At 49.8% G+C, this 15,747-nt stretch overlaps 1 protein-coding gene across 1 annotated transcript; it reads left to right on the top strand.

Moving 5' to 3' along the window:
* Positions 1-2,044: 2,044 nt before the first annotated feature.
* Positions 2,045-3,648, top strand: GSX2 (GS homeobox 2; the record flags this gene model as incomplete). The annotated part of the gene is made up of 2 exons (XM_081249146.1): positions 2,045-2,606; positions 3,308-3,648. The coding sequence occupies 2 exons, from the start codon at positions 2,045-2,047 to the stop codon at positions 3,646-3,648; spliced, it is 903 nt and encodes a 300-aa protein (XP_081105272.1).
* Positions 3,649-15,747: the final 12,099 nt, after the last annotated feature.

Genomic DNA, 15,747 nt, shown 5'->3' with positions numbered 1-15,747 from the left:
CTCCCAATGGTTGAGCTCCCAGTTTTCTTTCTGAGGCTGGAATGATTCAGGAACTGCCCGGATTCTCCCATTGTGAGTGAGGGTGGGCTGGGCCAGGCAGGCTGGGTTGAGGCTGAGCGCCTGCGATGGCTGCAGCAGCAAACCTTGTGGTACAAAAGTAGTTACAGCTGAGCTGCCCTGAGTTAAGCCCTGAGACTCCTTAATTGTTGTCACAAGATGTTGGATTAGCACATTTCTGGAATAGCTGTCTGTTTACACTCTGGAGACCCACCGTCCACTAACCGCTTTCTAATTGAATTCTAATCACATTCAAATAGCTCAATAACCAGCCTCAGCTGCAATTCATAAAACTTTAATTGCCATCCATAAATCCTGGGCTCCCCAGAGCGGCGCGTCCCTACAACCCAATTATACTTCTCTAGCAGGCAAGAGAGACGGTCACAGAGATGGAAAGGGGAAAGGAGAGAGGACAGAGAGACAGCCATGTCACCAGCTGAGAAGCTGATGCTCCCCTAGGATTTGGACCCTTGGTCCTCACAGGTGGAGGGAGTCCCATCCCCAAGTTTCTTAGCACCGTTGTTATCTCAGGCCTGAAGTTAGCTGTTTGGGGGAAAGGTTTGGACGTGTAGCTGTTGCTCACCCTCCCTGCTCCAGCCAGATTTTCCGCAAGGGGAAAGAAGAGAAAGCGGTCACTTCTGCAGCCTTGCTTCCCCGGAAAGATCAATAGCCCTTAGGTGGGCAGCCACCCTCTCTCACCAGCCATTGGTGCACCAGTCTTCCACCGCCACTCAGAGAGGTTTCCTTTACCAAGCCACTTCTCCCATCCTGAGGCAGGATTCACTGAGTGACTCAATTCCCTTCAACCTTTATGGGCTTTAAAAGGCGTGCATAGGGGAGAGAGCTTCCTGGTTAGCCTCCTAGCTGCCTAAGATCTGTAAAATGCAAAGGGGCAGGAGATAGCAGGACCCAGAACGAAGGCTTCCCTCAACCCCTGACGAGTCTCCAGAAGGGCCTCTCCCCAAAGTCCTTGGGATGGAGTTTGTGTGAATGGTCTGGAAATGCAGCAGTGGGACCACTCGGAGAAAGACAAGAGCATAACTTCAATGTCTCTCTTTGCCAAAGGGGGTGGTTTCAGGTTACAAAGAGGCACAAGGAAGGGTCGTTGATCCGAGTGGCCCAGAAGGCCCCAAGTGCAAAGGCATTTTAGAACTTCTCAAGCATCAGAATGAAAAGCTCCACTTCTTAGCTGGGAGGCCTCTCTGTTATGCCCCCCGGATCCCTCACCAGCCAACCACCTGAATGACCTTGGCCAGTTCCAAAAGCTAGGGGACTCTGTGTGTGTGTCCGTCCGTGTCCCAAGCTGCGCTCCGGGACTGGGTCCCTGCCAGTCCACCGCCACACAATCCTGTTCTAAACCGCAGGTTTCACACTATGCCGTGCCTTATCCACGGCTGGCACAGAAGAGCAAGGAGCACTAGGCATTCCTATTAGAAAGGCCTCAAAGTCCCCACCTGGTGCGATCTGTGGCCGGAAGCGAGGAAGAGTTGGGCTGGGGCCCAGGCTAGGGAGAGGGGTAGGATGGAGGATGCAGCTCTGTGATTTCTCGGGAAAGCGTGGAGAAAGAAGGGGAGGAGGCCGGCCTCCCCGCGAAATTAACAAAACCTACACTTTGCAAAGTCTCCCCCATCCCCCTCCTCCGAATTCTTCCCCGCCGCGCACCCGCCCCTCCTCGCCGCTTCTGTTGTGACTCGGGCAGCCTATCCCGAGGGTGGGGAGCTGCCGAGGAGCCTGAGCCGAGCGGTACTCCGCAGCATCACGTGTCGGGGTGGGGGCTATAAAATCACGGAGCCTGGGCGTCGGGCGGGGGACGTGAGGACCAGCCCTCTCCAGGGACCCCTTTGTTCGCAGCCCAGACGCCGACACCTCCGCGTCCCCAAGGGCTTGACCGCCTGCGTTCGCGCCGCGCCCGGGGCAGAGCTCAGGACAGGAGAGGGGAGGGGGCGCCACGGCCGGCCGGGCCCTCCAGCCACCCACCCCTCGCGACATGTCGCGCTCCTTCTATGTCGACTCGCTCATCATCAAGGACTCCTCACGGCCCGCGCCCTCGCTTCCTGAGCCGCACCCCGGGCCAGATTTCTTCATCCCGCTGGGCATGCCATCCCCGTTGGTGATGTCCGTGTCCGGGACGGGCTGCCCGTCCCGCAAGAGCGGCGCGTTCTGCGTTTGCCCGCTCTGCGTCACTTCGCACCTGCACTCCCCTCGGGGGCCCGCGAGCTCCAGCGGCGGGAGCGCAGGGACCGGGAGTGCCGGGGCCGGGGGTGGCGGGGCGGCGGCAGCCGCCGGGGCGTTGCCCCTGCTCAAGAGTCAGTTCTCTTCGGGTCCTGGGGACGCACAATTTTGCCCGCGTGTGAGCCACGCGCACCATCACCACCACCCTCCGCAGCACCACCATCACCACCACCAGCCCCAGCAGCCCGGCTCGGCTGCAGCGGCGGCGGCTGCGGCGGCCGCGGCGGCGTTGGGGCACCCGCAGCACCACGCACCTGTCTGCACCGCCACCACCTACAACGTGGCGGACCCGCGGAGATTCCACTGCCTCACCATGGGTAGGGCCGGGTTTCTGGGCACCTGCGCGCTGTGCCTTGCCGGCTCCCGGGAGCAAACTTTCAGCCTTCAGTGGATGAAGTGGGAGCCTGAGGGCGGGGTAGGGAGGGAGGAGGGGCTTTTAGTATAACTGTGGAGTCCTCCCCAGAAGTTCCACGAAGGTGGGAGTTAGCCTTCTCAGCCTCTCCAAGCAGCCTGGTACGCTTCACTCCCGGTATCTGGTGCCCGAGTCTTGCATAACATCGGGGCCTTTGGGACTTCGAACTTGAGGGCTGAGAAATCGGAGGTTAACTGACTGAGGTCCGGGGTGGGTGTATTTGTACTTAAGTGTGGCATTCCGGCGTCGAGGCTGGCTAAAAGGGTTTCGTTGCTTTGGGCTAAGCCTGCCTGCCTTTCCGCTAGGCTTGAAGGGAGACGACCGGACAATGCAACCCCTCCCCCCGCCCCCCCCACTTTAATCCTCTGACTTTACGTCCCGAACATCAAAGGCCTTCACTTGCTTTGGGCGTCCCTGTCCTTCCCGGTTAAGTAACGATGTGTCTTGAAATGAGAAAGAGTGAGAGATGGAGACAGGTATTTGGTTGAGCTTCACGGGTGAGTCCTTGCGAGGCATCCTTTCCAAGGGATGGCACGTGGGGTGGGAGCGCCTCCCCACACCCACCCCCGAGAATTACCTCTCTGCCCTCTCTTGGCCCGTCTGCAGGGGGTTCGGACGCCAGCCAGGTACCCAATGGCAAGAGGATGAGGACGGCGTTCACTAGCACGCAGCTCCTGGAGCTGGAGCGGGAATTCTCTTCCAATATGTACTTGTCTCGACTCCGGAGGATCGAGATCGCCACGTACCTGAACCTGTCAGAGAAGCAGGTGAAAATCTGGTTTCAGAACCGCAGGGTGAAGCATAAGAAGGAAGGCAAGGGCACACAGAGGAACAGTCACACGGGCTGCAAGTGCGTTGGCAGCCAGGCGCACTACGCGCGCTCAGAGGACGAGGACTCCTTGTCGCCGGTCTCAGCCAACGATGACAAGGAGATTTCCCCATTATGAGGGGGGGCTGCCCCACCTCTCCCTACACGCTCCCGTAACCGCCCCACCCCCGCCACAACGCGACGCGGCAGGCACCCAGGGGCCAAAATCCTTGGCCTTTCGGTTGTTCCACCTGGAGAAGGTGGAGACAAGTATTCCCGGGGGCTTACATAACGGGCCTGACACTTCTCCTGTCTCCTACTTGACCTATTTGTTTGGGACTCCACTCGCAGCTATAGATCATTTTTTTAAATGTAAATAATCTAAATTCAACTAAGTCTCATCATATAACAAAGAAAAAACAGGGTTGGTTTAAGTTTAAAACTGTATGTGGGTTTCTGAAAGCGCATGTCATTTCCCTTTCCCTGTCTTTCAGAACCTGATAAGAACACGGGGTTTCTTGATTCTTTTTGTTTTGTATTGTTTTTAATGAAAGTATTGAATTGCAAATAACTTAGAAAATTAAACCCTGTAGGTCTTGCTTTCTGAAAATTTGCCTGGGGAGAGTTTAAAATCCAAGTCACTGGAAGTCTCCTTGTGAATAGTTTTATATAAAATTTATATTTATATTTATTTAAATAAATGAAACAAAATCAAGCTTTTAAATTTGTGATGTTTGCTTTCTCCATCTTCCCCTGTCTCTCTCTCTCCCCCTTATGGACAGGGAATAAAAGTGTGAGAATTTAGAGCAAAGTAATGACTATAACTTGGTAATGTGGGTCTCTTGGTTGAGGGAGTTTGTGGCTCTATAGGATTTCTGTGTCACCGAAACTTCTGCCAAGAAGACACCTTCTGTCATGATGCTGCCTACCAGGTAGTACTCCCCATTCTTAAAATAGCTCAATTCCTCACAATTGACAGGATACATCACTCCATTTAGAGTGACACTGACAATTAATGACAGGCAAACCTTTAAATTTATTTAGCAGGAGAGGGTGAAAATCCCTTACCTAGTATTTACTTTCTGTATCAGTCCCTCCTCCCTTTCTTTCCTTCTTCATCTCTCTCAGTACTAAAACCTGAATTATGTAAAGGAATCTGAATAGTAGGAATTGTTTTAGGAAGGGCAACAATTCATCAAACAGGTTTGAAGCAAACACATGCAAAGTTACAAATGATGCTACAAGTGACTAGAAACAATACTGTTTTTGCGAGTTTGTCTAGCTAAGAAATTAGCTGGTTTCCACCACTGCTGAGAAAACAAAAGTTCAGGAATAGGGAATTATTTTGTCCAAAGACTTACATTCTCACTTTTCCAAAATAGCTCACAGGTGCCTTCGGACTTTTGGGTTTTTTCTCTGGTCTCCCTAACTTTAACCTAAATTAGTTCCTTTCTAGTCCCTCTCTTCCCATCACTTTGCAGAGTTCATTCGCGCAATCCTGGCCCTGGAGAAGGCTTACTTTGGCTTTGCCCCCAGCAAGGCAACCTGGCTCTCTCTTCAGCACAGCCAGGTTCTGTCCTTTTAAGGGAGAGAGTGAAGCTGGAAACATGGAAACTAGGAGATCTCATTCCCTGCAAGCTGAGTCCCACAAACACACGCTGGGGTTATTTTTGATTATTTTCTCTAAAGATGCCACCTAAAAAGTCCAAGCCATAGGAACTGTTTACAACACACATATTCACACTTCTTTAGGTCTGATTTACTTTAGGTCTGTAGGAACTGAAAACTCACCAGGTGGGGTTGGGCTCTATTATGGGTTTCCCCGCCCAGATACACTCTCTCTCTCTCTCTCTCTCTCTCTCTCTCTCTCACACACACACACACACACACACACACACATGCACTCCTGAGGCCCGTCGTCATCTCTCATGCTGGTGCTGGCCAGGGCAGGCAGGGGAGAGGAGAGGCTGGACGGTGCGTACTGAATAGGGAGCTGCCGCCGCTTTGTGCAGTGACCTGGGCCCGATCCTGCACAGTGGTCACAGGCATCTGACTTGCTCCTGGCCCGGGCCTGGGAAGCTCAGGCTCTGAATTGCCCTCTCTCTTTCACACACAAGCAGAGCTTTGGGCCCCCTCGCCCTGCCCACCGCGAAGGAGCAGGGGCGCTGACCCACTGCCTTTTCCAAAGATTCCGTCTCCCTCCTTCCCAATAAACAGGCGTCTCCGGGCACCGGTACAGGGGTGGGAGGAAGGGAGTTTCGTAGCGCAAAGAACTGGCGGCTAAAGAAGAATTCCTTCACAGGAAATAACAAGAAGGCCAAAGAGCCCCGGCCGCACCTCTTTGCGCTCCTGCCCAAAGCGAAGCCTCATCTGAGAGGCCGACAGGCAACCCCGTCCCCTACCCATCCACTCCCAGCCCGGCCACTCTGTCGTCCCGCACTCGGGCCTGGCCCTCCCCAAGTCCCTGCCCAGTAGGGACCAGAGCATCTGCACTTCTCCTCACTACCCACACCCAGGCCCTGCGCCCAGAGTGATAAGCCACCCGCTTGCCACACCGATGCTGCACTCGCCCAGCTCCACGGCCCGGAAACAGAGACGCGGGGCCAGCCCTCCGTGCCTGGTTTGGGGTTGGCTGCTCGGTACCTTTCCCTCCTGTCTTCAGGGAAATTCCTTAGGGAAGAGAGAAGAAACAGTGGATCCTGCACCAGAGGCAGAAAGATTCAGGCAAAGACGCTGGACATTCTCCAAAGAAACGTTCTCCAGTGAATCTTCTTGTCACTTTCAGAGTGAACCATGAGGTCTCCTTGTCTCCTATTTTACACGTCCCCAACGCCTGCCCCCCCCAAAAGAAAATTCAGTTGATGTTTTTGAAGATTGGGAATAAGGTTTTGGGAATCTGTCTGATTTTAAAGGCCTACAGTTTCACCTTAGGTTAAGAACACCTAAGCCAACACTCAGATGTACAAATACTCTGTTAAACAATCTTGATATCAAACACTCTAAGAGAAGTGTCCCCAGATTTATTAAAAGAGGAATGTTTAAGATGTGTGGGGTCACCCTTGACTATTTCTATCTGGGAAGCACTAGGTGCTAGTTTTTCAATATGTCCCAACTTGAAACACAGAACTCTGTTCCTCCAAAACATGGCCTCTTAGGGGCCTATAACCACATGATGGAAAGAGAGAAAGAGAATAAAAATGAGAATTAAAAATCAGGACCTTGCTCCATTAGGAGAAAAGAAGTGAGCAGCAGGAACCATTAGCATGGATGAATCCACCTCTTTAAACAGAAAAAGAGCTGGGGGCTGGGGAGGATGGACAGCGGGAAGAATAACCTCCTGCCCGTTGTGCCCTGACCCAGTCCAGAATTCCCAGCAAAGAGGAGGAGCAGAGACCTTTCCCCTTCACCCTCCCACTCAGTGACCAACCCAAGCCCAAGGCCAAGGGTCTAACAATGCTGGTGGCACACAGCAAGGCTTCTTCTTCTTTCTTTCTTTTTTTTTTTTTTAGCAAGGCTTCTTGATTGCAAACCATGACCAGGGCAGAAGGGACCCAGCAGCCCATCCCTGGGGTGTTCATGGCCCCAGGTGATAGTGACACTGGTGATGGTAGATCCCACCTCCTCTCCTAATTCTGAAGTGGCCATCATAGTTTACTGCCCCCTCCCAACCCCCCACCATATCCCCCCCAAGGATATCCATAGATATTTTAGGAGAAACAAAAAGTTGGGGCTGTGAAGTCTTTGACTTTCTGGCTTCCTCCTCCCTCCCCTCACCCCCACTCCTCACCACTGCTGCCCAGTTATATCTAATCAGGATTAGAAATGCAGTTAGCTTGGCCCACCTCGACTATGGTCAGAGAATTGCCAGAAGGGTGATTGTTCTAACTCAAAGTGGTCACAGAGGGCAACAGGGTCTGTGTGTGTATGTGCATGTACACAAGTATGTGTGGGGGGGTGGACTCTTGGTGGTGTTAATGTATGTGGGAAGAAGAGAGTTATTTTCACTAGAATTTTTTTTCTTTTGTTTTTTCTTCGCACTTCTATCTTTCGTGCAGTTTCCACTCATTTTTAATGGCACTGCTTGGGAGATTTCTTCGAGGGAGGCAAGAAGAGGCTCAGAGTTGGGCTAGGGGAAGGAGCAAAAAGCTGAACCTCAGGGAAGACTGTAGTGAGCTCTGGGTAAGATCTCAGGTCCAGGCTTAAGGGTGTAAGAGAGAGGGAGAATGACACTTCCAATAGAACCTATTTGCTAGAGGAAATCGGGTTTAAAGGAGCAATCACTGCTTTAAAAGGAGCTCCTCCCATCCTCTCCAAACACAGCCTAAAGCTGTCCTAGACATGAATGCAGCTCAGTGCATCAAAGCAATTGTTCCTATTTTCATTATTCACAGGGAATCTTTGAATGTACCTGTTAAGGTGACAGACCTCTTAAAAGGGAACATTTTTTTCCATGCAATTAAATGGTGCATTTACTAGGCTTCTATTAACATAATTTAATATAAATCTATTTTATAAATCTTTAGGCTCATATTACTGAAAACTGAGCATCTCTGAACAAAAAATACCTATGTCTCTTCCCTAAATTAGATGGAATAGAATCCAAAACCTTGCTATTCTAAGCCAGCTGGAAATATTAAAAGTAGAGGAATTTTTGTATTGTCTTTTGTTAATGGTGGAGGTATGAAGAAAAGAGTCAGCTTGTCTCACAGAAGATGAGAAATTCCACAGGAAGGCAGGGCTTCTCACCCAAGGGCCTGGCACTTGGAGCAGTTAACACAGGCTAGAACTGGAACAGGAACTTAAAGAGATCTCTTAGGAACAGAGATGAATCAGAGCTCAGATGAAAAAACACCAACCAACCCTGACTCATATTTGGAAGCAAGTTTCTTCTGTTTGGGGAGAGAAAAATCCAAAGCCTGTGAGCTCTCACAGTCCCATAAGCTGTTCTACATGGAGGCAGGTATCCTTGTCTGTTCACATAGCTGGACTCCATGTTCTCAAGTGCACCTTCCAAAAGCTTGGGCATCCCATTGTCTCTGAAAAGGTGTTTTGTCTGCCCTTATATTGATGTCACTGCCTGCCCTTCTGCACTAGGCATTGCATTTCTTCAAGCAGAGCCCTATGTTTTCCTGAACGCTTGTCCTACCTTTGTTGAGTCTTCCAAATCCTAAACCCAGGAAGGCCCCAGGGGCTCCTCTGAGTGAATCCTGACAGATCGGAAGTGTGTGCTGTGTGCTTAGGAAAGTAACTAGTTTCAGATTAATGAAGCAGTGACAATTTCAATCTGCTTAAAGACGGAGGTTGGCACTGCCCAGGCCTGAGCGTGGGGAGCTCGCCAGGCTGGGCTTTATATTGTCCGCTTTTCTGAAGAGCAGACAAAGATGGATAGAGAGACATTGAAAAGCAGGGGGCGTATTTCAAACAGCCCCATAAAGAGGGCTGTCACTTTAAGACAAGAACCATAGTGCTTTGATGACTTTGTATTAGCTGCCCCATTTCAAATAAGGAACTCAAGTCTCTAGCGAGAGGGAGGAAAAAGAAGACTGTGAGAGGGAGAGGGAGAGGGAGAAGGAGGGGGGTGGAGGGAGGGAGAGAGAGAGAGAGAGAGAGAGAGAGAGAGAGAGAGAGAAACAGAGAATGTAGTGATATTTAGCCTGTGTGAGCACTGCAGCGGGACTAATTCTTAGGCAACTATTTGGTTTCTGAAGTTCAGGGAGAAACAACCCACAGCAGGTGCAGAGAAAAAAGGCAGGTGGGAGCTGCTCCTTATGGGAAAGAGCTCCCTGCCCCATGCACAGCAGCCGGCTCCGAGGAGTTAAAGCCAGCTTGGCCTCAGTTGGCTGGGAAGGGCTGGAGAGGGATGCACAGCTCTACCGGCCCCAGACCTCTGAGGATTATAATGGAAATTTTTGAGAGCTTGAAAGAGAAATAATAGGAAGGAGGGGGACGGCAGGCTTTTGGAGTCCACCTTCACAAAGCCTAATTTAAATTGTTTGGGGTCAAGCAGCAGCAAGCCACCTCCCCCCTTTCCTCCTTAATTAATTAATGACCACGATTAATTATTAGGGTCTTGCATCTCAAGACTTCAAAACACCTTCCCCCCGGGCTGATGAGTTGCTTGAGCCAGGCACGTGGTTCTAACTTGAGAGAAGAAAGTTGAAAGTTGGCAGTGTAGTCTGCGTCTCTATTATCTGCTTCCCTCTAGGTCTCTGCCTCTGCTTTTTTTCTGTCTCTCCTACTCTTCCTGCCTTGGTGTGTCTCTGTCCCTGTCTCTCTAATCTTTCCCCTCTTTGTTCTCCAGGGTGATCTCCCCATCCTCCTCCAATCTCCCTTGGCCCTGGCTCAACCCTCCCAACTCCAGGACCCCAGCTGTCCCGGGAGAGGGGAGGATGCCCGTGAGGCCCTCACCCAGGGCACCAGCCGGCAGCTCCGAATCTCACCGCGTCCTCAGTGGCGGGAAGTGAGTGGGCAGCAGTGTTCACCGGCTGGATCAGGAGTTATTGACAGTTTAGATTTTTTTTTCCTGCCAAAGAAATCTTTTTTTTTTTTTTTTTTTTTTTTTAAGGGACCAGAGGACCGGGAGCGGGAGAGCGCTTCGGCTTTGAAGGCCAGAGGAAGGGCTCCCCCGACGGTGGCGCTGGAAGGAGAAGCGTGTTGTCAGTTTCATTAGGCACTATTTGAACCTTGCAACGTGTGGTAATTTCTGGGGCAAGCTGAAGAGGGGGGATTATGTAGGAGGGACACAAGGAAATTAGCGAACGGTTAATTTAACTCGTTTTCTGCTAGACTTTTCGATACATTCCTAATTGACTGAGGGGCAGGTGAAGCTCCCGCCCCATGCAGGCTCATTCACGGTGGGAATAAATGGTTCTTTTTCAACTCACACTGCTCACAATATATCATCAGGGAAAAGACATGCAGTGAATATGTTGATTTTTTATTATTATTAATGGACTTACACCCTGCCACGCAGGTGTGAGGGTAAAAACCTATCCTGCAATGAGATAAGATTAACAATGAAATTAGAATTTTATTAGCTTTATATGTCACATAGACCTGGATCCGAACTGTCAAAACAAGCAACAAGAAAAGATATTCTGAAGGCAGCCCTGCCACTCAGCCAGGAGAAATGGAACAGCGTCGATCCAAATCACAATCAGCTCCAGTTCCTACAGTACCTCCCTTGGGCCTTCTGCCGGAGGCAAGAGCGGGGAGGGCCTCGCTTGGGTGACCGCCTCGGTTCCCGACCCGCAGGTAGTAGCTGAAAACAGCACTTGAGCTCGGAGGCCCGGCCTAGAGCAGGCCTCAGCCCAGGGTAGGGGGGCCGTGATGACCCGAGGCTGCCGAGAGGTCAGCGGAGGGGCCGGGCCACCGCGGCCTGCGGGCCGCAGGCTTCGCATCCTCTAAATCAGCTGCAGGCGCTGGCCGCGACCCGAGGGAATGGAGAAGAGTCGGAATGCGGGACTGGAGGTGGAGTGGGGCGTCCCTTGAAAACCGCACTGAGTTTTGTTACCCGGGGGCCACTGCTACCTGGGTCTCGCAGGCGCAGAGGTGCCCTATGCAAATGGTTCACTCTTAGGCGAGAAAGAAATACTTCAAATGGCCCTTTGTAACCTTCTATAGAAAATCGAGGTACTCTGCATGACAAAGCACAATTAAGCTTTCTATTCAGGAGTTCTGCAGCTGGTAGCCCATTGGGAAAGTGGGAGGAAACGGGAATATATTAATAGTGTGGCAAAAGTTTTTTGTGTGCGTGTCCTTTTCTGGGTCGGGGCTGGGGAGGGGCGGTGGGTGGACCCAGAGGGGAAGGAAGCTCCGCCTTGGATCCTTGCCACCTGTACAACCTCGTCTCTGCCCACGTGGAGAGCCCTGCTTGTCTGGCAGCCCGGACATTCTGAATGGTCTCGGCGACCCCCGCGAGCAGACCAGGGCTCGGCGAACCCTGCGGGCACCAGCGCCTGGACGGGACGGGACGCCTGCCCCAGCCTAGCCTCCTCGTCCCCGGAAAGCTGAGCTGAGACCCGGTGCCCGGCTGTTCTTGGTCCCCCGCGCAGGAGGGAGGCTCCCAGACCCGGTGCTTCGCCCAGACGCCAGGGTGGGTGGTGCACCCGGGAGCACAGCAGGGGGAAGTTGGCGCTGGAAAAGAGACATGGGAAGAGCAGAGCCAGATTTTCCGTTCAGCTCTAATTGTCTCCCATAGTTGAGGTTCACTTCCTAATCGTTCACTTTTACAGACCTCGAGGAGAATTTCTTGCTTCTTAGTAAAGAAGGGCTCTTAACCAACTGTGCTGGTTATTCTCCATTTGCCGGTCTAGATCCATCTCCACCTTCCTCTGGACTGGTGGTTGCCAGAAGACACTGGCCACTGTGGATTGTACTACATCTTCTATTAACTGCATCACCTGCAGTCTCTTGCCTCTGGCTTCCATTTGGGTTTGGTGAATGAGCGGCACTGCAAATAACCGAACAACCTGATGAGAGAATCTGAGGTACACTGATTGTTTCTGGGGATGTTGCATTGTCCCAGTTCTGGCAGTTGCTGCTACTTTCCAGAAACTCCCTTTCTCTCTGAGAGCCTCTTTTCCAAGGCTCCAGCTGTTAGTCAGGCTCCTCCTGCACCTTCATGGAAAAAGGTGAAAATGCCTTCTGCCTTCTACTAGTCCCCTCTACTAGTCCCATCAAATTCTTGTTGGTTCTCTCAGCCCGGCACACATCTCTGCAAGTAGTCATTTTGTTGAAAACTTTCTTTAAAAATCCCCGCTCAGGGCCTCCCTGGTGGCGCAGTGGTTGAGAGTCCGCCTGCCGATGCAGGGGATACGGGTTCGTGCCCCGATCTGGGAGGATCCCATATGCCACGGAGCGGCTGGGCCCGTGAGCCATGGCCACTGAGCCTGCGCATCCGGAGCCTGTGCTCCGCAACGGGAGAGGACACAACAGTGAGAGGCCCGCGTACCGCAAAAAGAAAAAAAAAAAAAAAAAAAAATCCCCGCTCAGATCAGTTGCCGAGTGGCCTGACCAGCCATGTTATGCTTGAGTCAGTCTCTTCTATAACAGTCAGATCAACTGTCTCCTCACTTTTGCTGGGACGTCTCCCATGAGAGAAGTTGTCGCAGCCCATTCCATTTTCAACAGCTTTGACCACTAGGAATACTTACTTGTGATGTATCTTCCTTTGTAATTTCCATCCATGAGTTCTACCTAGTTCTTTCCTCGTGGACTTCTAGGTGTCTGCCTTCTTCCCTATTCTCAACTGTGATGTCCTTGATGACAGCAACTGCATCTTTCATCTCTGCAACCTCAGCATTCATCACAATGCCTAGTACATAGTAGATGCCCAGTAAAGACTAGCTAGATCAATGCATCATTCTGCTTCCAAGACTCCACCAGTTGCCTCAAACATGGAGGCTAGAAACAACTATATTTCACTGTAGCTGTATATACATATATGTAATAAACATATATTCCCTGGTGGCACAGTGGTGAAGAATCTGCCTGCCAATGCAGCACGGGTTCGAGCCCTGGTCCTGGAAGATCCCACATGCCACGGAGCAACTAAGCCCATGCGCTACTACTACTGAGCCTGCACTCCAGAGCCCGTGAGCCACAACTACTGAGCCTGTGTGCTGCAACTACTGAAGCCTGCGTGCCTAGAGCCCGTGCTCCACAACAAGAGAAGCCACCGCAATGAGGAGCCTGCGCACCACAACAAAGAGTAGCCCCCGCTCACTGCAACTAGAGAAAGCCCGTGTGCAGCAACGAAGACCCAATGCAGCCAAAAATTAAAATAAATAAAATAAAATTTTTAAAACATGTATATATACATAGGCTAAATAGCCTATGTATAGAATAAATATCCTATATAGATGATAATTATAGATAGGATATAGAGAAGGTTCCGGAATCAGTCTGCATGCTCTACCATTTACTAGCAGTGTGACCTTGAGCTACCCATTTAACCTCTCTAACTTCTATTTTCCTCATTTGTAAAATGGGGATAATTAATAGTACTTCCCTCATAGGGTGATGAGGACTAAATAAGGAAATACACATGAAGATACACAGATATTTAGTTAACTTAGATAAGGTCTAACTGAAAAAGTAACTTTTAAATAAAGACCTGAAGAGAATATGAAGAACTGACCCTGTGCTTGCTGGGGCAAGAGAATTCTAGGGGTAAAGAATTCCAAGCAAAGGCCAAGGTGGGAAGATGCCTGAAATAGTTGGGAAACAATGAAGAGTCAGAGTGACTAGAGTAGACTGAGTGAGTGTGTGTGAGGGGGGAAGAGTGATGATGGGGTAGGGCTTGTAGGTCAGAGTAAGGGCTTTGGCTTTTATTTTTAGTTAACTGGGAAATTCTTGTGGGATTTTGAGCAGAGAAGTGATATGCTGTAACTTATGACTAATCTGGATGAATTTGGCTGCTATGTTGAGAGAAGCCAGGAAGATAAGATACTATTAAATACAGCCAGGTAAGAGATGACGCTGGCCTGGACCAGGGTGGAAGTAATGGGAGTAGAGAGAAGTGTTGAATTCTTGTGTTTGATTTGGTAGAGTTGCCAGGATTTGCTAACAAACTGAGGAGTAAGAGAAAGAAAAGGGTCAAGGATGACACCAACGTCTTTACCCCAATCATTGAAAAGAAAAATGTTGCCATTAAGAAGACTATAGGGGACTTCCCTGGTGGCACAGTGGTTAAGAATCCACCTGCCAACGCAGGGGACACAGGTTCGAGCCCTGGTCCGGGAAGATCCCACATGCTGCAGAGCAACTAAGCCTGTGCACCACAACAACTGAGCCCGCGAACCACAACTACTGAGCCCACGTGCCACAACTACTGAAGCCTGAGTGCCTAGAGCCCATGCTCCGCAGAAAGAGAAGCCACCGCAATGAGAAGCCCATGCACCACAGCAAAGAATAGCCCCTGCTCGCCACAACTAGAGAAAGCCCGTGTGCAGCAACAAAGACCCAATGCAGCCAAAAATAAATAAATAATAAATAAATAAATTTATTTATTTTAAAAAAAGAAGACTGTAGGAGGAGCGACTTTAGTATATATTAAGTTTGAGATGACAATTACACATCAAAGTGGGGATATCATGAAGGCAATTGAAAAAATAATTCTGAAGTTCTGAAGTGAGAGCAAGCCTCGAGAAGTAAATAAAGGAGTCGTGAATGTAACGATGGTATTAAAATCATGTGACAAGGTGAGCGCATAAGGGAGTGGTACATAGTAAAAGGGGAAGGAACCCAAGGACTTAGCACTGGAGAACTCTAAAATTTAAAAGCATTGAAAACAAGTCTTGGAGATGAGAAAGGATGAACATAGAGGAAAACAATCAGGTGAGTAGTATGACTGACCCAGCATATGGCCTGGAGAGAATTTCCTGAACTCAGGGAGGGTAACCCAAGCAAAGGCCAGCAGTCTCCCTGAGTTGAGACAGAATTGAGAAGTAGAGGAAACCAAGGTGCCTAGAACCCATAGGACACAGTACTTATTCAATAGCAAACTGCTCAGAAAGAAAGCTCTAGAAATCTACAGAGGTTTCCCCTCTAGTTTTCAGCTGAGTATTCATCAATACTTACACATGAAGAACCTACCTGGGGCTAGAGAAAGAACACCACAAAGAAGCAGGCTGAAAAATTTATGACCTCACACATGCCTGGTAAGACTTTGTGTCCTCTCTGGCCAGAAAGAAAAGACCTCCTAACATACACGGGGCTTTTCATTCAAATAGACTACTCAGAAAGGTACTGCCTCAGTAGTAGAGCAAAATTAGCTCTAAAGACTACTCAGGTCCCACCTAACAAAGCTTAAAAGCAAGCTTCAAAAGGATCAAACTGTTTCCAAGTAACCTAACTGCATCCAAAACAGCTCAAAAATATTTAAAGGAATTAAAAAAAAACCCTAGCATCCTAGAAGGTATAATTCATAATAACAAATTATGAGGTATGCAATCAAAACACACCGGGCATGAAAAGCAGCAGCAAAATATGACAATGAGAAGAAAAATCAATCAATATAAAGACACAGAAATGACACATATGGTAGAATTCTGACAAAGACTTTCTAACAATTATTATATTTTTAAATCCCCTCCATTTATTCATGAAGGCAGAGGAAAGTATGAACATAATAAGGAGAGATCTGCAAGTTATTTAAAAAAAAAGATCTGAATCAATTAAGAAATACAGTGTGTGAGATGAAAAACACCAGATGTGATTAACGACAGTTAGACAC

Source organism: Mesoplodon bidens (assembly GCF_964165515.1).
Source record: "Mesoplodon bidens genome assembly, chromosome: 1".
Lineage (NCBI taxonomy): Eukaryota > Metazoa > Chordata > Mammalia > Artiodactyla > Ziphiidae > Mesoplodon > Mesoplodon bidens.
Note: the sequence above shows the minus strand (reverse complement) of the source record. Positions and strands in the feature narration are given on the sequence as shown.